Below are 21,416 nucleotides of genomic sequence, written 5' to 3' on the forward strand. Positions count from 1 at the left end.
AATATAATCTCATTTATTGAGATTTGCATGTGGGGTAAATTTATAATGACTGCCATAAAGAATTGAAAGTGTCGTCTACACATTATAAACTTTGGGTTTTACTGTTCAAATACCAGTATCAACAAAATGAGTCTTTTATTTTTATATAATCTGTGTTCTTTTATTCTAATTATACTGCATCTTGTGAAGTATTCCCTTCCTGTTAGAGTTTTTAATGATTCTTTCAGTGGCTTAAAGTGACAGACATGCTGTTTCCTGTCAGTCAAACGTGTGCAGGAAGCTTGCTTTTAGAGATTCAAATTACAAAGGTCAATGCATAATATCTCCTTATGAAGAAGGAACGCCATTATTCTTTTCTTTACTTCATATAAAAAATGATTTGTTTTTTTGTTTTTTTTTCTTTGGTATTCATTCATCTAACCATTCTATCATTTATCCATTCATTCATTGTATATGAAATGGTATGGACTATAATTAGTCAGACTAGTTACAGTGTAGCTCCTGCTGACCTGACTTAATAGCTTTTATTTTGTTGTTCATGACTCATAACATTAATTTGAGTTAATCTCACAACCAACTTTAGAAATGTCACTACAGTGAAACAAATGTTTTTAAATTGACTACAACAATTAATGCCAAAGTTTGAAGCAAAGATGTTGCAATCTGTGATTAATCAAAGTATGTGTCGGGGATGAGCTAAAATCACACAACTTTTGCTCAATATCTGTAAAACTGGCTAAGTTACAGCCATTTTTGTGTTTTCAAAGGTCATTTAGCTGTGGTGGCCATGTTGAATTTGACGGACTCCACAAGTTAATCAGTTATAGAGGTACATCATGGGATTTTGTTTTGAGTTTCATTAAAATCCATCCAGTGGTTTTTGGGATATGTTGCTAACAGACGATCAGGATAACTGCAAAGTTTTATAATCTGCAGTGCCCAAAGCATGTCTTGGGAATGACTCAGCTGCTATCACACTAAAATTTGTCTCACTTTGTGTAAAATTTGGCAGCACGGTGGAGCAGTGCTTTGATTGGGCGCCTCACAGCAAGAAGGATGCAGGAGCACAATCTGCCTGACGAGCTTGGATTTTCTCTGATTACTCCGGTTTTCTCCCACAGACTAAAAAGCATGCATGTAAGGTGAAATGGCAGTGCAAGTGGGAGGGTGAACCAAAGTTTCTCCATGTGGTCCTGTGACGGACTGCTGATCTGTCCTGGGTGTGCCATGCCTCTCACACAATAACCACTGGAGACAGGAATCCGCTTCCACAGCGACCTTGCATGAAAAAAATGGGTAAAGCAAAGGGACGAATGGATGGATCTGTAAAACTGATTGAGTTATAATCATTTTTTGTGTTTACTAAGATTGCTTAGCTTTGGCAGCCATCTTGATTAGGGTTGACTCCAACAGTTAATTAGTTGAAGAGGTGAATCCAATGATTGCATTGTAAGTTTTATATTAAAAAAAAGTCCAGAGGTTTTTGATGGTGGAATGGTCCCTACAGGTCGGGGGTGAGGCTCTGCCTCAGGTGGAGGAGTTCAAGCATCTGGCAGTCTTGTTTACGAGTGATGGTAGGGTGGAGCAGAGAATGGATTGATGGATCGGGACCTCATCCACAGTAATGAGGGCGTTTCTTCGGTTCTTCGTGGTAAAGGAAGAGTTAAGTCAAAAGGCAAAACTCTCGATTTACTGCTCCATCTACGATCCAACCCTCACCTATGGTCGTAAGGTTTGGATCATGACTGAAAGAACGAGATCCTGGATACAAGCAGCTGAAAGGAGCTTTTTTCATAGGGTGGCCGGGCTCAGCCTTAGAGATAAGGAGAGGAGCTCCATCATCCGGGTGGAGATCAGAGTAGAGATGCTGTTCCATCACATTAAAAGGAGTCAGTTGAGGTGGTTCGGGCATCTGATTAGGATGCCTCCCAGACGCCATCCTTTGATGATATTCTGGGCATGTCCCAGTGGGAAGAAACCTCAGGGCAGACCCAGAACTCCCAGGAGGGATCATGGATCTCTCTGGTCTGAGAACATCTTGGGATCCTTCAGGAGGAGCTGGAGAGTCATTGGGGAGAGGGAGGTCTGAGTTTCTCTCCTGGACCTGCTGCCTTTGCAGCCTGATGACGAATTAGTGTTAGAAGATGGATGGATGGATGTTCAGTGGTTCATGAGATATTTTGCAAATTCAACTTTTCAGCAGAATGCTGAAAAGCATGCCATCTCAATGTTTCTGACTCTGTTGGATTTAAACATTTTGTTTTTTAATTGAACTTATGTCTGACTTTCTGTTCTTAACAAGAAATTTATACAAGCCAAAAATTTCCAGCATGCTTTACTATTTGTAAACGTTCTTTACTCAACATGTGCGGTCAGAAATGCAAGTTTCACAACAAATGGGTAGATGAAGTTACTAAATACATTGGGATTGTATTTCTGTTAGCAGAATGGTGGGTTGATTCCCAGTTAGCAGTCACTGAACCACCGGTTTGCTTTTGAAAGTGTATGATTGTAAAGAAAATGTACATGCATAAAATGCAAAAGTGGTGAATGAGAAATTGATTGGAAAATACTAACCAGTGCCCCACTGTAGCTGTGTACTATTTGCTATCATTAATGGAACACAACCTTGTAGGAAATTTATATCGTCATTTCTTATCAATATGCTGGACTCTAGAGCTAAGTGTTTATACATCTGTCTGATAGTTGCAATAAATTTTACTGGAAGAGCCCTTTTGTGATAAAAAGTATTCAGTCGGGTATTGACATAATTGAAAACACTCAGACTTTGTTTGCATAATGATCACCAGGTTATGGATGGAGGGAGTGAAGATGATGAGAATTGGTCCTACAAACAAACACGTTACACGCAGCCTGTGTTTGATTAATCAGATAGAAGAGTTGGAGGACTTTTTCTCTGAGCATATGGCACTTTGAGCACTTTAAAAGCAATTATTAGTTATGACTTACTAAAGTGGGAAATTTTGAACTTTATGCAAAAATTATTCATCAGACTAATGAAATGTTTGTGATTCCTGTCATGTTAGAAATTTCAACCACCTGTTCTAAATCTGTCATTTATTCAGCCCCTGGAATGTGGTGTCTTATTTTTATTAGCCTGGGTTGTAGTGAAGAAATGACATTGTTCTCGTCCATTTCATGGAAAGTGGCTCATCATTTTCGGTATTTTCTCTTGCAATGCTTTAGTCTCTGTTTACATTTAATGTTCCTCACCAAAGGTGTTAGATATTTTCATATTTAATGATAATACCAGCTACATTACCTCCCTCATTAAACATTTCAGAAATTGTTGTTAAAGTTTGATCTGCATCATTAGTGTATAGTTGCTATGTATGAGTCTGCTCTTCCTTGCCATTTTGCTGTTTCTCTCTCCATTACAAGTGGAATAGCATGAAACCAGTAGCTGGAACAGTCACCGTATTGGTCCAGTGAGTTAGGCTGTTTATGACCCCTGAATGCATCGTCGTTCAAACAACCTTCACACATATGTTGTGAGTGAGAAGACACTACTGATGTAAAAAATATATTTTTTCTTTTTTCCATTTCAGTTAAATTCCATTTATTTCTCTCACACAAACTGACAGCAAAAGTAATCTCAGGACACTTTGCAGAACAAGCAAACAAGTCTAATTTAAATGCAAATACATACAGTGTATATACTCTAATCCATTCTGTTTCAATTATGATTCAGTCTAATGTGCACAAATGATTTCAGGTTAAAGTTATTAAATTTAGGTCAGTTTAATACATTTCTGTGCAGCAAAGTTAACAAAATGTACCAAAATTTAATTTTAAAAGAACTAGTTTTTGTTAATTATAAAAAAATTCAGTTTACTTTGGCAGTTTTCACAGCTTCCCCAAATAGTCCAGAAACATGTCTTCATTAAATAATTTAAATTTAGTTTACTACAGTGGGGACTCTGTATTGCTTTCTGTAAAAGTTCCTGTTACACTTTGACCTTCTGTTGTTTTTTAACTGATGTTGCATTTTGTGAAAGTCTTCATGCTTAAAAAAGGTCACCTGTAGAGAAAAAGAGGGGAATACAAAAGTGCTCCAGCGTGAAGCTAATTCCATAAGAAAGAGACCTGTGTGAACAGTTTAAAAAAATTTACCTTTTTTCTCTTTTTACCCCGTCAGTCGTGGCTGGGGCTGGTGCCTTGATGATGCCCCGGGGAAGAACAAACTGTCTCTGACGTCGGCGCTTCCTGGAGTTCTGTACAGCGCTGTGCATCAGTGTCACCTGCAGTACGGATCCTGGTCCCGCCTTTGCAATGACGTGGATGTAAGACTGCACACACACTAGTTTTCAAGTTGATTTTGAGTCCTGTATTCTCTTCCAAATTCTTATATATTACTGCAACAGCTAAACCATTTTTTTTTTTGTCCCAACTAGTATATCTTTTTCACTTTCCTACACTAAGTAGGCTTTTTATTACTTGACTTTTGGCAGCAGGCAATAATGTAATCGTGTGTGTGTGGGTGTTTGTCTGATAGATGGCTTCCACAGATAATTAACCCTAGCAAATACAATGACTATACCTCAGTCAAATTAGGTAGTGGGTTAAAACGTGATGTGGTCGTAGCTGAGAGCTTACAGCACACACTCTGAGAGCTAACATATTACGCAGGATCTGTCTTTTAAACTTTGGCATTAACACTTGGAGTCCATGTCTGTCTGTAAGCAAAGTATCTCATAAACCACTAAATAGACTTTAAGAAAAACCACTTGAAAAGAAAAACTGGATGTTTGTCTAAATTTAATAAAATTTTGGTGTCCATCCAATTACAGATGGCCGACACCAAAATGAGCAATGTACTTGCAAATTTGTTTAGCCTTAGAAATTTGTGATAATGTAAAATTTCAAAAAAAAAAAAGGAATATCTATCAAACAATCTTGATGAGCCAAAAGACAATCTGAAGGAATGATCCAAATGAGTTACTGCCGTTATTGAGTTTGCAGCAGTTTTTAACATCCTCAAGGATTTCTCAAGTTTCATCCCAAACTTCACTGCAAACTGCAGTTTACAGAAGGTTAGTTCAGTTTTATTGAGCTAGGCTTCTTCATGAGTGGCATATGCTCGTGTGTGTGTATAACACAACATTTGATATGCTCTGGGACTGAGGGTATATCTCCTATTGTGGATAAATGATATTGGAGTTGATTTGCTTCTGAGTCAGAGGTAGTGTTTGGATCGTGCTGCTTCCACAAAGCTTTGCTTTTCAATATACGTTTTGTCAGTATTGACAATCATCTGATTCATGTTTTCTTGGTTTGAGCCTGTATGTAAACAAACCCAGATATTTATATTTGGTTATGGCAAATTCGACGCGGGACCTGCAAATTCAGCTCTAACTTTCATCCACCGTAGCTTCATACTTTCAGTAATTCATCAAAGTGCTCACTTTTTGCGTTGCTTTTCAGTTATCTCTGAAGATAAATCTGTCAATTGGAGCTCGAATATCTGCAGTGAAACTATATCAATGTTTTAGTTTTTACTGACCCTAACAGAAAGGCCATGATTTAAAGTTTGTTGAAGCATTTCAGGAGCACCAATAAATGTAAGTACCAGTAATAAATTAGCATTTCAAAGGTTTAAGGCTAATTCTGGATTTCAAACGTAGACATCTGCCTGAACACCACTGAATATGACCACGTGAAAGATGAAGACTAAATTATATAATAAAAAAGAAAGGAACCTTTGGGTTTACGGGACATCAAGGCTCTATGGTGTATATACTGCAACATATCTGTGCACAAATAAATGAGTCAAATACAACAACACATACTGTGTTTTACATCTTTTTAGACCATAGTCTTCTAAGAATATTCTTGGAGTAATTGGGTTGCAACAAAATCCTCAAATAACCTTTCCCCCCCCCCCCCCCCCCCNCTGGTGTCAGAGATGATTCTTCCTGAGAGTACCTACTCTAAAGCAGGATGTATAAAGTAAACTTTGCCATCAAATTGGACTGTGATTGTCCTCTTTGTGGCCACCCTCTAATCTTCAAACACAGTGAGTGTTGATTACACAAGTACATAATTGCTCTGTCTAATAAAGTGGAAGCCTTTTGTCTTAATGAGAGAGAAGACTCAAGATCACTCTTTTACACGGACATATCTCTATATGTTCATGCCTTTTGTCTGTTTTTTGTCACATCCACCGTTACCAGACCGAATCATCCAGAGGAATACTCTGTCCTGCTGTGATCATTGGCTTTTGCTGCCTTTATTGTCTGGTTGGAGGTGACATCGCATTGACAAAAGTTTCTGACAAGAGTGAACCTCAATTGATTCGGTCCTTTTCTTCTTTTTAGCTTGTAACTTTTATGTGTGAGCTAAGTCTTGCAGCATCGCCCCCACACAGCTCCAAGCTGCAGTCCATTTGCACTTGTTTGTTGAGGATTAAGTCAGATAAACGGACTATTATAATAACCAGTGTCCTTCCCTGCAGACCATTCTTCCTGGTATGGAAAACACCGTCTGTCAAAGCAGAAAACAGTCTCTATCAGTGCGACACCATGGCTTTAAGAAAAAATCAGATTCCTGAAATGGTTAAAATACCTTTTTTATTTATTATTCACAGTGCCAGATGTAACAGTGTGATCTTATAAATTAAATACTTTTTCAAAAAGGAATCAGCTGGCATGTTGTGAACGCACTCACGATTTCAAAGCAGACATCTTCATAATGAGAGAAGCAGTTTTTAAAATGGCCGAATGTTGCTTCCTGTGGAGACATTATTCTTTTTTTTGTTTTTAAACATATTACTTTTTTTGGTCCTTTTGCTTAAGTACAATAATGTTCCACAAGAAGCATAAACTTATCAGTAATTCAGTGCTAAACATAAGAACACAAAAGCTGACTTGAGGCCCAGACAGCTATCGGATCTTTTCCTTCAGCCTTCAGTGTGCTCAGATAAAAACAAAACAACTTGAAATAAAACAAAAAATGCATTTTATTAATCAATCTCAAAGCAAGTGAAAACAAACTATATAATGTTGTTTTTATTGTTGTTATAAGAGGCTGTCTATATTTTTAAACTAAAATGTGCTTTTTTTTTTTTTTTACAAGTTACTTGACCAAACAAAGCATAAATGCTATAAAAGGGAACCAAAAATTCAAAATGAGCCCAGAAGATGTTGCTTCACAAGTAGGTTTTACAGGCTTCTATTTTCCGATCAACCACAATAAGAAAGCTACAAACTTGTCATGTTTGGGTGAGGGGGGGGGGAAGAAAAAGGCCCAGAATGTGTCACCCAGCATAAATGTCTGTCAGCTTACATTTCTTACAAAGCAACCAGCCATGCATGAATCAGCCTCGAATGTGAGCAGATTCCTGTCGCACAACTGAAACACAGCGAGGTTATTCTGACCACGTACGTTTGAGAGATATTAATGTTAGATAGATGTGGGCAGAACACCATCTTTCACTTTAATCTCTGGCCCTTCGATTCCTTCAAGTCCGAAGTGTTCAGAGCCTGAGGAGCAGAACCAACACACACAAATTGGTTGGTTGTGAGGAGGAACCTTAAATATGAGGATGTCAGGCTGTGTCAGACAGATTCTGTGTTGCTTTCAGCTGCTGACAGATGTGCCAAGAATTAACTGAGACTATGATTAACAGTTCAAACCTTAGCTGCTTTTTCTTCCTTTTGATCATGACTTTAGGTCACTGAGGGTACCTTTTTTTTTTTTTTTTTTTTTACTCCCCCTCTACATTTTCTAAAAGCTGTAATTGATGGGAGTTTCTGGAGCTCTCTGACCATCTGACAAGAGGATCTAATAGTCTGAAGGTCCCCGTGGATTTAAAAACAGCCCAGAGCTTTGGTTTTGTTGCCATCCTGAATCTGTAATGACTTCAGCCGTGGACTGACACAAACCCCTAACTCCTTTATGAATCATGCAAATTTAAACTAATTTAAACTCACGCTGGAAGTTAACCTCACATGTTACATGAATCATCCTTGGCATGAAGCGATTACAGTGCAGGAATTGCATTGACTATTTGACGTAAAGTCAGAGGATTTCTATAGTTGAACTCCTTCGGTGTGTGTGTGTGAAGGGGGTTGTTGTTTGAGTTGTAGTTTTGTGCTTTGAGCTCATTCATGTGAATCATATTAAATCCTCTCCTCTCTGGAAGCTGTCTCAAACATCCCCAAGACTGCTGCAGTTTACGGCTGTGAGAAGAAATAAATAAATCACACACAAAACATGTGGCTAGAACAACAGAGGTTTGAACCAGCTGAGACCACATGTGAGGATTTGTCCATTTGCTACAGAATGTAATTGAACAGCAGGGAGTGTCTCTATTAAAAATTAAAAGGTGCTAACAGATTTCTATCATCATTACACAGATAAACTAAAGGTTTTACATATATAATTAGCTCCTAGATTAATTAACACTTCAGCTTTATTTTATATTCCTTATAAAAACATTGCTACATAAAACAAATTGCAGCACAGTGAGTGCTTCTCATCCTTGAGACTAAAGTGCACCAAACATTTTCTTCATCACTGACTGAACAATGACTTTTTAATATTCGTTAGACCCTGCTTTACATAAAGCATCTCCATTTTTAATTATAAAACTATTTAAAAGGTTAGCTGTTCTTAAATGTTCTGTTTTTTTCTTCTTGTGGACTAAAGGTTCTTAAGAAAAGTTTATTTAAGAAGTTTGTCCACTTTAAATTGTTTTTTATTCATTATTAACAGTGACACATGTTAGGGATCATTAATAAGAAAAGAAGCTGATTGGTGTAAATCTGTCACTGTTAATTGTTACTGTGCTAAAGTTAAAATAGTGTAGTTTTTAATGTTTGAAAATTAAGTTTTCCATTGTGATTATTTTTGATCAAAATACAAAATGTCCTTATAGTCACCGTATTTAAAAGGCAAAGTTAAAAAGAACGGGATGCTGCATGAACCAGCCAGGAAAATGAACTGTACATTTGTCCTTTTTGCTTTAACCAGTCCCAAAATCTACCTTTTGCATAAAAAGTGTTTCCTCAGTGGCTTTTTCGAATCATTCTCATGTCAAATCCTGGTTTTTGTTTTCTACAAAACCATTTTACATTTTCAGTTAGTTTACATTATTATAGCGTCTGAATTTCAGTGTGTGAATTAAAATTTTACAAACTGCAACGAGACAGATTTACAACCAACAAAGATATTGTGTGCAAGCTCACAGCCTATATGTGACAAACACTAAAAAAGATCCACACCCAGCTGGATTCCACTGATGGATTACAAATAAGAACATATCGCTGCAGTAAATAAGCCACTAGTGGAAACCCGCAGGGTGTGATTCTCTGGTGTTTTGTCAAGATTTGAAATGTTACCCGTGAGTTTCTAAGCTCCCCGAAAGCTTCAACTTTCAGCTGTTTTCATAGTAACTTCTCCTCAGACTCTTAGGATTCAAACCGCTGAATAAGTTTAGAAAACAGGCGATAATTTAGGAATTAAGATTTATTAATTCTCTTTTAAAAAGTTGGATGAAAGGTGAATATCTGTTCTGTAAAATAATTAGGAAGCTGGAACTTGAAACTAACTCAGATATAAACATTAAAGCTTTCTGAAACTTTAACATGGTTAACAATGTTCTTCAAAATTTTACACAAGATTTTTTAAAATCAGTATTTAGCTGTATGACCTGCAAACGAGATATCATACAATTTAAAGCCTTTCTCAGAATTCCTTAGATCAGGGGCGTCAAACTCCCTTCCTCGAGGGCCACCATCCTGCAGGTTTTACTTGTTCCTCTGCTCCAACACACCTGGTTTGAATCAATAGGTGATTAACAGGCTTCTGCAGAACATGAAGAGCTAATTAAACCACTAAATCAGGTGTGTTGGAGCAGAGGAACAAGGAAAACGTGCAGGATGGCGGCCCTTGAGGACCAGGATTGGACACCCCTGTGTTAGATGTTCTTGCTTTAAAACGCCTGCTTTAAATGGATGACTTGTTGCCGTGCTCCTGGAGAACTTGATGATTTGGTGAGGAGGTAATTAAACCATTTGAATCAGGTGTGTTGGAGCAGAAAAACCTAAAACCTCCAGGACAGTGGCCCTCGAGGTCTGGAGTTTGACACCCCTGCCTTAGATGGACCCTCAGAAATTGAGTTTGCCAAACAAAATCCTCACAGCATTGTTCTGTAAAGCCACAATATGTTGTTCTCTAACATCTTGAGTTTGGTGAAAGTCACACAAACATTGTATAAGCTGTCTTCGTTTTTAGTTGCTCTGCATCGAGTCACCGTTTCCGTTTACTGTCTGAGCAAAGCCAATTGACGTCTGGCGTACATGATCAAGTGTTGAGCGTCTTCTTTTCTAATACTCCATAGAAGAGCTTGTTTTTTTTTAAAAACAAGACTCTGGTTCATGAAAGCTGAATGTTGTCATTTAGAAAACTAATTGGTGATTGCTAAAGATAGAACTGAGGACATCGTCTCCAAGGCTGTCCGTACTTGTTTTGTTCAGCAACCACTGTGTGCAAAGTAAATGCGTGAGAAGGCCTGCATGTAACGACTTAGGGCCTGGATAAATATAACCTGTGAGTACATTTAGGAGAAAATTTCAGCAGCCAGGTTGACAATTGCTACTTGAAATTTTGGTTAATCTATATAATTTGTAATCTTTCACTCACAGTAGGGTCTTAGTGCTTTTGGATGAGAGTTATTTATGAAATCTTTGCTTGTGTAATTGCGTTTCTACAGACCTTGCAGGAGCAAATACAAGACTCTTGATCTCAGTATCTATTATACAGCACAGCACAATGAGTTAAGTGTTAATTTTGCATTTTTTTGCCCTTTTAACACTTTGGTAATCTGTTTTGTGGCTTGTGACCCAGTCTCATCTATATTCAGAGAAACTAATTAAACATCATGTTTAGGCAGTGAGACATTAATTACTGTGTTTTGCCAGAATGTCTGTAGCACTCTGTGGTGCACTGTGGGAACAACCTGCCACTCAAAGCTGGATGGAGCTGTGGATGGGACCAGCTGCGGGGAGAATAAGGTGAGCTTTCTCTTTCTGGACTTACAAATGGAACTGGAAGCTTTTGTTGATGAAAACTGGCACTCTTTTATAGCTGCAGGAAATTGCCTTTGTTGAATGGAAGTCCTGTTTTGTAGCGCTGAAAGTTATTAAATGGAGATTATAGGATTTGAGGCTTTTTTTGAACATTAGCAGAAAATGATTCCACCTTCACAACAATAAAAGTGTAGGATTTAAAACAACCAGAGTCATTAAACAATACAAGTAATCCCTCAAAGCATACCATTGGCAAGGTGGCAAATGAAGTGAGAAATAGCTGTAGCATCTTGAATTATTCTTTAAACAAAATAATATAGCTTTAAGGTTTCGGGCGCTTTGCTCAGGAATTTCTTTTCAGCTTTCTGAGCTTCCACCAGAATTTAATTTCTGTAGAGTTGTGGTTCTCAAGCTCTTCATGCATCCCCCACCCTTTAAAGAATTAAAATGATAACCTCAAGAGTTACTTGATTTTAAAACATTAAAAACCGACCACTCCACCAGCCTCTGATTATTCAATAATAATAATAATAATAATAGAAGTAAAACAAGATGTGCAATCATTTTGAGAACTCCCAAATAGTACAATCTGTGCACAAAAACCAAACAAAATAAAATTATAAGCTAAACATTTTTACTGTACTGAGGGCAGCAATACATTTATTTAAAAAAGAGCAACAATACAATTCAATTTGTGTAAAAAAAAAAAAAAAAGAAATTAAAAGAAAACGCATGTGCCCGTATTAATGAAATTATTGAATATCCTCATCAGTTGGGTCAGATGTCATCTTATTACACTCTAATTTTCACCAAGATTGATTTTCAAGAGATTTTTCTGCTTGTGAATCACCATCAATCATCAAAACTTGAGTGGCTTACTAATCTGACTGCGGTGTGAGGTTTCAGCATGTGGTATTAATTTTTAAACTTCTTTCTGCCAGCTGACAGTTTCATTCAATTTAATTTATTGCTCTTTACTGTAATTCCAACAAGCTATCATCGATTCTTGAAATCAAGAATCTTATTTTTTATAATTGTTTTGAGTGGGTTCACATTTACTCTGTAGCACAAGTCGAGTCTGCAGAATATGTGCACCATTACAAGCGACATGTCAGCCCGTTCATACCCCAAATTCCTCGCTCTGATTTGACCACTTCAGCCAATATCCCTCTTATGGTTTCTCTGATTTAATGTGACACTTTCTTCAGCCTGCAAAGTTTTCTTCTATGTAAGTGAAATAAAACTCCTTTCACGCGCCATCTGATGGGTTGGAATCGCTCCCTCACAGGCTGTCCATTCACCACGGAAACATGGGTTATGTAACACAAAAACAAATCAGGACTAAGTATTAGTTCCACCTGTAGCTTTTTAGGACCAAACAAAAAGTGGTCTACCTGCCCAATCCCACATTTTGAGCCACTGCTGTAGAGTAAATTAATGACTTTCTAACCTAACACCCCATGATAAATTCAGTCAAGAAATAAAGCTAGTCTCACCCCTGTCATGTCCCATACTAATCGGTGATTCATTTCATCTTCTGAGTGTCTTGTATTTTATTTTTTATGGTTTTATTAAAGGTGAACTCAGTCGTCCTGCTTCCTTGTAGCTCATAATTGGAGCAGACAAGCTCATCGGCCTTCAGAGATAAATTTCAGACCAGTTCAGAGACGTGCAGCAGATCCAAACAAACAGTTCAGACATACAGTAATGTAGCATGCAAATGATGCTGCATTCATTCCCTGCTAAGGGAAAAGCTGCAGCTTTCAGAAGCAGTAGGGTAAACGTTGGTGTCTGTTTGCAGTGGTGTATCAGTAGGGACTGTGTACCAGTAGGATATCACCCCGAGAGCGTAAACGGTGGCTGGGCTTCATGGAGCGAGTGGTCAGCCTGTTCCAGGACGTGTGGAGCTGGTGTCCAGAGCGCTGAAAGAGACTGTGATAACCCGATGTAAGTTTGATGGATTTTATTCCTTTACAGACAACAACACTCAGAATTGGACCAAACTGCAAATTATTTCAGCCTTGAATCTGTTTTTAACTACTCTTGTATAAACCAAAAACCTTTTGTGTCAGTTTATGAATTGTGAGCACTTTATTGCTGCTAACAGGACATTTCACTTAAACAGCCATAAAATAAAATCAAGTACTTATTATTTTTACTGAAGATTATTCTGTCAGTTTTCATAAAATCATTTTAAAAGGCAAAGTTGGCTTCTTTTGAACAATACAATAGCAGTTGTTTTATACTATAATTAGATCATGTAGAAAGCATTAAGATTTATTTGAATTATTTCAAACTTCTGTTTCTCATTAGTTCTGCCAGGTAGAGCGTACAGTACACACAAATATTTAAAAGATAAGTGTTATTGTTTGTTTGTTTTTGTTGTATATATTTTGTTAAAAATGTAATCTGCCTTCTTTGGCTGCAGATATGATTATTTATTGTGTATTTTTGTTTTAAAAAGTTTGTGATGCCATTTGTCATAAATAAGAATATAAAAAGCCGAAAGGAAACTGGAACAAAAAATGCTTTCAAACTTTTCCTTTTAAATCAGCCTTCATATAAAAAACCCCTCTTTTAAATCATTTAAATGCTAATTACCATCTCCTGCTGAAATGTTACGTTAAAATCAAATAAAGTATTTAAACTTTTATTTAATTTCTCTAACTTTATTCCATTTTTTAAACTTTATCATTACTTTACATGTTCAGTGGATTCATTAAGTAGTTCTGCTGAACTCGTCATGTTTCTGTATACAGTTTTGAAATACACTTGTTTTTACTGAACAGATTTACATTTAGTAACCAACGTCAGTATTAATTAATTGGTTTCCAGAGGTAATGTTAGTCATCACAGCTTTAGCAATAACAGGAAATGGAAGTTAAGGACAAAGACAGAAGTCTAAAGAATAACTTGGTGGTCAGTTCTGTGGTCTTGTAATCTTGAGGCTGCAGGTTCGAGCCCAGGCTGAGGCAGGAAGGACATACTGCATAAAAACAATTGCCAAGTCTTTCATGCCTGCTGTGGCAACCCCTGAAAAGAAGAAATATAATTATTTTTATTTATATATATATATATATATATATATATATATATATATATATATATATATATATATATATCTCAGTAGCAAAAAAACTAAAAACCAGAATGTGTACTGACTAGTTTCTCCCTACCTTTCTCCCTGTCTCTTAAAAATATTTAAGAGACAGAATAGTGACTTGCTCTGTAATGAAAGCTGCAATTTTAACATCTTGGCTGACGTTCACGCTGCACAAAAGTTCTTGTGTATCGTTAAATGTCGGATGTTTTTTAAAAAGTCTCCTTGTTAGTGCCTGTCAGCGTACATTCTCACACTTATGCGGCAAATAATAGAGAAGCATTGCAGCAATTTTGCAGGAAAGATGAGATGTGAGAGCTCTCCTTTGGTTTTCACGGCCCCGCTGCTCCTCATTCAGCTACAAGAAAGCTGCTTTTAACAGCCTGTAACTCAAACCTAATTATGATCACTGACTTGAAGGTTCTGGTCCCATTAGAGGCCTTGGTCATGGCTGAATGATGCTTGTTAACACAGTTCTCAGCTCCTCAGCCCTTAAAACCATAACAAAGCTCAGCTGAATCACAGTACCAGCACAAAAAAACAACTCGGACATAATTTAGCACATGAAGTTGGAGCTTTTCACAACAAATTGAAAGGCGGGTGCTGCTCGGACACAATCAGCTTTCCTTAGTTTTAGTTTTCCACCTTTCAGGTTTTCTACATTTTGTTGTACAATCAGCATTAATCAAGGCCATGGTTCTCAACCAGAAATGGATGAAATGCTCCCTCCAGGTCAAGAAAGAGTCTCTGCCTCACATGGAGGAGTTCAAGTATCTGGGAGTCTCGTTCACAAGTGATGGCAGGCTGGAGCGAGATGGATCAACGGATCGGGGCCTCGTCTTCATTAATGAGGGCATTTTTTTTTGTTGGTCGTGGTGAAGAAAGTGTTGAGTCGAAAGGCAAATCTCTCAATTTACTGGTCCATCTACGTTTCAATCATCATCTATGGTCATGAGGTTTGGATCATGACCGAAATTTCAGATACAAGCAGCTGAAGGGTGGGTTAGGGTTAGGGAGATAGCCACAGAGATAAGGTGAGGAGCGCCATCATCTAAGGGGAGCTCAGAGTAGAGCTGCTGCTCCTTCACATCGAAAGGAGTCAGTTGAGGTGGTTCGGGCATCTGATTAGGATGCCTCCTGGACGCCTCTCTTTGGAGGTTTTCTGGGCATGTTCCCCTAGGAAAAGACCTCAGGGTAGACCCAGAACTCCCTGGAGGAGTTATGTATCCTCTCTGGCCTGAGAACACCTCGGGATCCCCTAGGAGGAGCTGGAGAGAGTCACTGGGGAAAGAGATGTCTGTTTTTTCTTTTGGACCTGTTGCTTCCATGACCAAACCATGGATAAGCAGGTGGATGGACAGACAGACAGACAGACAGACAGACGGATGGATCAACATTAATGTTTGTAAAGTTGTTAACACTCATTATTTGATATTCCAACTTCAGTTCATTTACACCGTTTTAATTCACAATAAAAGTAGCTCCAACGGGTCTGATGCAGATCCAGTTACTCCCTGTCAAATCCAATCAAATTCATCTCAATCCAGTACTCCCTAATCCCTTGTTGTTCTCAGCCTTTTATCCATTCCCTCATCCCTACCGATGTTCATTTAATACATCCCTACTGTTCTTTTTCTTGAGTACCATCCGGCGTTGTCCTAAGTTAGCCTGATGAGTAACCCTCTTCTTCACACCAATCACAGGACTCGCATGATGAGGAACAACCTGCAGATCCATCCATTCCCTCATCTACTCTTTTTTTTTTTTTTTTTCTTTTAAGGTCTGATTAGAACAGTAAATTTGTGACATACTGTAGTCCTCGCTAGTGAAGTAAAAATTCATAGAAAATTTACTATATACATATGCAGCAGTTTTTGATGTAAAAACGAGGATAAAACTAAGGAAAAGAGGGACAATAAAGCATAAAGTTTATTGCTTTATTTGATGGGATTGTCATTTATCTGCTCCACTGCTGGGCCTTTACCTAACCTTAGCCTTCATGTCTGAGGCTTGAATGCCACCAGAAAAACCTTTTCAGAGAAATGATCTTTCAGAGAAATGAACCTCAGTTCTTTTAACTGCGAAGGAGTTTGAAGAAGTGTTTGGTCCAAAAGCAGCTTAAAGTCATGTTTATCTCATTGTAGAATCCACAGACCAGGGCCATGCAGGTCTTCGAATGTCACTATCCAGTATGCATTTGGATGAAAACGGCAATAAAAACCTGAGTGGAAAGTTGTATTTTAGCATAATAACACAAACAAAAGCATTTTGATTGAACAAAAAAAGTCAAAGCCAACTTTCAAACTAATAATTCATACAAATTAAGTTTCTTTTAAAAGATGGACTGAAAAACCACTTGCAAAATGCTGTGTGCTCCTAAACTGCAGATGACAAGTTTTAAAAACTGTTAAAAAGTTTGTTTATATAAAAGTCTGAAACTCCTGTCTTTGACTTTATGAAGTCTGGTGCATTTTATCTCCATTTGTGATAACTTAAGTCTATCTGGACTTAATCAAATTATTTTGACAAAAATCAGAAGAAACATCGCTGTCTAAATAACTTCTCACATCCAATATTATCATAGTAAAACAAAGCTAAGATGGTTAAAAAAAAGGGGTGTGCAAGCAAAGTATGTGTCAAGAAACACATTTTAGGGAAGATACAGTTACTTTTCTGACATTTTAAGTGCCAAAAAAATTAAAGTTTGGATCCAAAGACAAAGTTTGCAGATCTGTCTTCCCCAATTAATCAGGATCAAAGAGTCTGTATCAGAAAGGTGGCCAACACTCCAAAAGACTCTTTAAATGAGATCTAATGTTAAACTGAGTCAGTCTGACAGGACAATTATTGATGCAGCACTCAGTTTGTTGTCTCCATGGTTCAATAGCAAATTCTACTCAAAGCCACATGATATTATTAATGAGAAACAAAACCTTCTGATGTGGCGGTGCAAAACTGAACTGTTGGCACAATCAATTGTCACTATCTTCCCTTTAGCTGATTATAGTCATGGAAGTGTTGTTCTATGTGGATGTGTCTCTGTTACAGACTGAGAGACCTGTCAGGACTGAGAAAACATAAATAAATCATCTGGGTTTAAAATCTTATGGAGGTAACAAGATTAAGGTCTGCATATTCAGATAAATTAGATTTCAGTCTTTGTCTGTGCCTAAATTCATGAAAAAACATTTTAAAAAAGGTACTTTATGAAGACTGATGGGGTAAAAAATCAAACACAGTAAAATCTGTAACAGTTGGGAGGATCTGAAGTTTTTTAGCTAGACTAAACATAAAAATGCAGCCTTACAGTTATGTAAGCACAAAAACTAAAACCGTTGTTTTTTCAGACAATTTTGCTAGAAAATCAATGAATTGGAGGATTTAGGGTTGAATCTGGATTTTAAGAGAATATTCACAAAAGAAAATTAAACACACATGCAAAATCTTTGTTTTGAGGGCTTTCAGTGGTCCTATGAATTTCAAGGAATATATCTATATATATGGTTTTGTTTCCTGTTCCAACCAGTGTGGTTTAAAATGTGATATCACAGGAAAGATATAGACTTGGCTGTCATACACCAATAAGAACTCAAAAATACACAACTTTGTCTATTTTTTTTGGTCCCTTTAGACTTGAAATTAACTCATTAACTCATCATTTGTTTTAACTTTCTTTAAAGCTCAGTCCTGTTAAATTGTTAAAATATGTCTCCTTTGTTGTACCTCTCAGACTTTAATTTGGTTTCTGATAGTGAATCTCCAAATATAAAAATATAACAGTGAGCTTTTTGAAATAAATATTAAAACCTTATTCTTTCTCATATTGTTTTTTCTATGTAGATGAAGCAACATAGAAATAACCTCTTGACTATCTTACAGTCCAAAACACAGAGGGAAATATTGCTTGGGAGAGCGACAGAAGCACAAGATCTGTAACACCATGCCGTGTCCTCCTGATCAGCCCAGCTTCAGAAACATCCAGTGCAGTCACTTCAACGGCCTGCCGTATAAAGACAAGTTCTACAAATGGGAGGCAGTCGTCAGCAAAGGTCCCTTCATTCAGCCTTTTTATGGTCCTGCTCGTGTGTAATTGTTGTCAGCTTTACATGTTTTCCTTTTCTCTTTTTGGACAGTTAATCCCTGTGAACTGCACTGCCGTCCACTCAATGAACAGTTTTCTGAGAAGATGCGAGACGCTGTTATCGACGGGACGCCGTGCTATGAAGGCAACGAAAGGAGAGACATGTGCATCAGTGGCATTTGTCAGGTATCAGTACAACTCACACATAACACATCAATAATGGATTGTTTTTTTCTCCTTTTTTGTTTTATTTCAATCTTCTTGTTCCATTTCTGCAGTTCTATTTGCCATGATTGATTATTTTTGTGTATTTTCTTTGATTTTCACTTCTCCTTTTTGTTTCTTTTCTTTTTGTTTCCTGTTTTTTTGTTTTTTTTTTACTAAATCCTGAATCACGTGTTTATGTCAGATTTTATCTGCACTCCACAGTCAGTCACTCCTCTTTCTTGTGCATGACCTCTTTCTGTTCTCGGTTTTCTCCTTGTTATCTTATCTTTAATAATCCCTTCTTACCTGATTGTGTGGAGTTTGGAGTTGTTTGTGGATTTCTCCCTTGCTTTTCTTTTTTTTATTCGGAATTACCTCACTTTGTCCAATTTCGGTCACCTTGGCGTTAGTCGCACTGATCTTAAAGTTAATCCTCGCCTTGTTTTCTCTGCGTGTTGCACATCTGACATTCTCCACGACAATGAGTGTGTTGATGGAGAAACGTGGTGGCCGTTATCACTGAAGATAGGCAAAAGCAGAAACAGAATCCTATCACCTTGGGCTAAAATGCCATCTGCTGATAGACCCTGACTGAATCCTGACTGGACACCAGTCAGACTCTGGGCTCTGGCTCTCTGACATTTTGTGACATTTTTTTTTGTCAATCACCTTCATGTTCTTTGTTGTACCTGCACAGTTGGGTTTACTGGAGAGTTGCTGAACATGAAGAAAAAATTCAAAGGGTTTTTCTTTTCTATCGAGTAGTTTAACTACACATCTATTAAAAGGCCTCTTTTTCTCTTTTTTTCTGCTACTTTAACCTTTAAGTTTACCGCTTTTCAGAAATACTATTGAATCCATTGCACAGCTCACTTGTTAAGTTTAGTCAGTTACTTCACAGATTCAAAGTAATTATTGGTATTGCATATTCAGATAAGAATTGAACGACGACTTTGGAAAATCCATAAGCCACGCAGCAGTACAGCATAAACAATATTGCATCAATAATTCTTATTTATTTGAGTCATATGCATAAAGCTACATTACAGCATCTGCGATCTTGTATCTTGTTAACACAGAGTCAGAAAAAAGTGAACTTACCCTCAGATAAAGTTTAAAAATAGACACCACACTTACTTTTTACTTAGTTTGAGAACTGTTTGAGCTCTTCAACCACATCACAATGGGTTTTTTTTATGACTAATGGGATATTTCCTTCCTGTCTTTTATTAAACCTCCTCTGAAACAGTTTGAACCTCTCTACTACATTTTCACTGATCTAAAATAAAACTTTTATGTGAATGTTTTTTACTACAGTAAAGTATGAGTTTTTCTGTCAAAGTTTTATGGTTTTATTTTTATGCCTTTTCATTCGTACCTGGTGGGAATTGCTGCATGCAGCGATATAAAAACAATAAAGCAGCGCAGGACAAATTACCACAGGTTTGTTTTTTTTCCATTTCATTTGCATTTTCATTTGCATCGTCTTCCTCGTGAAGTCAAAAGTACACAAAGTAGACTGTGCTGGTTTTGTCATTTTTACAAGGTTATGTTCATATAAATTAAACTTTTTCAGGGGCTTTTCACTCAGAAGAAAACGGATAAACAATCCGACCCATAAATATCAGCCTAATGTCTGTTTTGATGATGTGGACTCCTTTGTGACGTGTGTGTTACAGAATATTGGCTGCGATTATGTGATTAACTCCAACTCTGTGGAGGATCGCTGCGGAGTGTGTAACGGCAACAGCTCCACCTGTAAAACTGTCAGAAGAACGTTTGAGGAGAGTGAAGGAACCGGTATGTTTCATATTACATTTCCTTAATCAGGAGGCATTATTTAAAATGTCTTTTATCATACGACACATGATGTGATCAACTGAAAAAGAAACAATTTGGAAGATTTCAAGTTAAAAAAGAAAAAAGACAAACTTCACAATTGAATGAAATGATTACAAACTGTTTGTGCAACTTGGACAACTGAAACGAAACAGCTTTTCTTTCTTTGAGAATGTCCTCTAGATCAAAATACTTGATGTTACAGTTTGACTCATTTAACTGTGACCGTATTTAGGCTATGTTGACATTGGGCTGATCCCTGAGGGCGCCTGGGACATCCTGATAGAGGAAGTGTCAGAAGCTGGGAATTTCTTGGCGCTTCGAAGTGATAACCCCAGCAAGTATTTTCTGAACGGAGGCTGGACGATTCAGTGGAACGGCGAGTATAAGGCCGCTGGAACGGTGTTCACCTACGAGAGGACGGGACAGCTGGAAAACCTGACGTCTCCTGGGCCCACACTTGAGCCACTGTGGATTCAGGTAGTATTTTTTTTTTTTTTTTTTATTGTGAAAGCAAATTTGTGCAATTGCGGTAAACACTAGAACAGGTTTCTGTTTTCACCATATTTGCATATTTGCGCCAGAGACATTGGCGTACAAAAGTCTTAAAGTCAAAACCTCTGTTAACATGGATATCTAAAGATTGAGTTATGTCTATTTTTGACAGATACAAGTGTAAGTCCCTTCATGCAAAAGGCTTTAAGACTATTTAGCAGCTCATTTGAGGTTGTGTCAATAATGTTTCAGTCCAGATGTTGTGGAGCGGCTGCAGCAGAACTTCCAGTTCTCTCAGATCAGTGAATTTTTGAGAATGCTGAGCGTTCTTCTAGTTAATTGCTGTTGAAGCCATCCCCTTTTCATCCTGAGCTTCAGATGGGAGGAAGTGGTCTTCCAGAACTCATATTTTAGTTAATTACTTTCTGCTCTCTGGCAGTATGGTGTTTTTCTCTTCTAGTGGCTGCAGCACAAGCTTGTTACGTGACTGGAAAAACCTCCATGTTTCTGTATGGTAATTTAGAGGTGCATTTATTTCGTTTTTAAAGAAATATCACCCATAGAATTACATTTCTTTAAAAATAAAAAAATAAAAATCAATATTTTGCTCAAGTATCTAAAAGAAATTCTGGTTTAACTGCAT

At 37.4% G+C, this 21,416-nt stretch overlaps 1 protein-coding gene across 2 annotated transcripts in view; it reads left to right on the forward strand.

Annotated features, from left to right (window-relative positions):
- The window catches only part of LOC108234814 (A disintegrin and metalloproteinase with thrombospondin motifs 7), a 127,674-nt gene that overhangs the window by 52,443 nt on the left and 53,815 nt on the right, over positions 1 to 21,416 (forward strand). For both annotated transcript variants that reach the window (XM_017414303.3, XM_017414302.3), the window contains exons 9-15: positions 4,160 to 4,304; positions 10,944 to 11,036; positions 12,853 to 12,998; positions 18,031 to 18,200; positions 18,285 to 18,418; positions 20,119 to 20,239; positions 20,514 to 20,758. In XM_017414303.3, the coding sequence (XP_017269792.1) occupies positions 4,160 to 4,304; positions 10,944 to 11,036; positions 12,853 to 12,998; positions 18,031 to 18,200; positions 18,285 to 18,418; positions 20,119 to 20,239; positions 20,514 to 20,758 (1,054 nt within the window). The remainder of the gene's footprint in view (positions 1 to 4,159; positions 4,305 to 10,943; positions 11,037 to 12,852; positions 12,999 to 18,030; positions 18,201 to 18,284; positions 18,419 to 20,118; positions 20,240 to 20,513; positions 20,759 to 21,416) is intronic.

The sequence above is a fragment of the Kryptolebias marmoratus genome, linkage group LG15 (genome assembly GCF_001649575.2).
Source record: "Kryptolebias marmoratus isolate JLee-2015 linkage group LG15, ASM164957v2, whole genome shotgun sequence".
Lineage (NCBI taxonomy): Eukaryota > Metazoa > Chordata > Actinopteri > Cyprinodontiformes > Rivulidae > Kryptolebias > Kryptolebias marmoratus.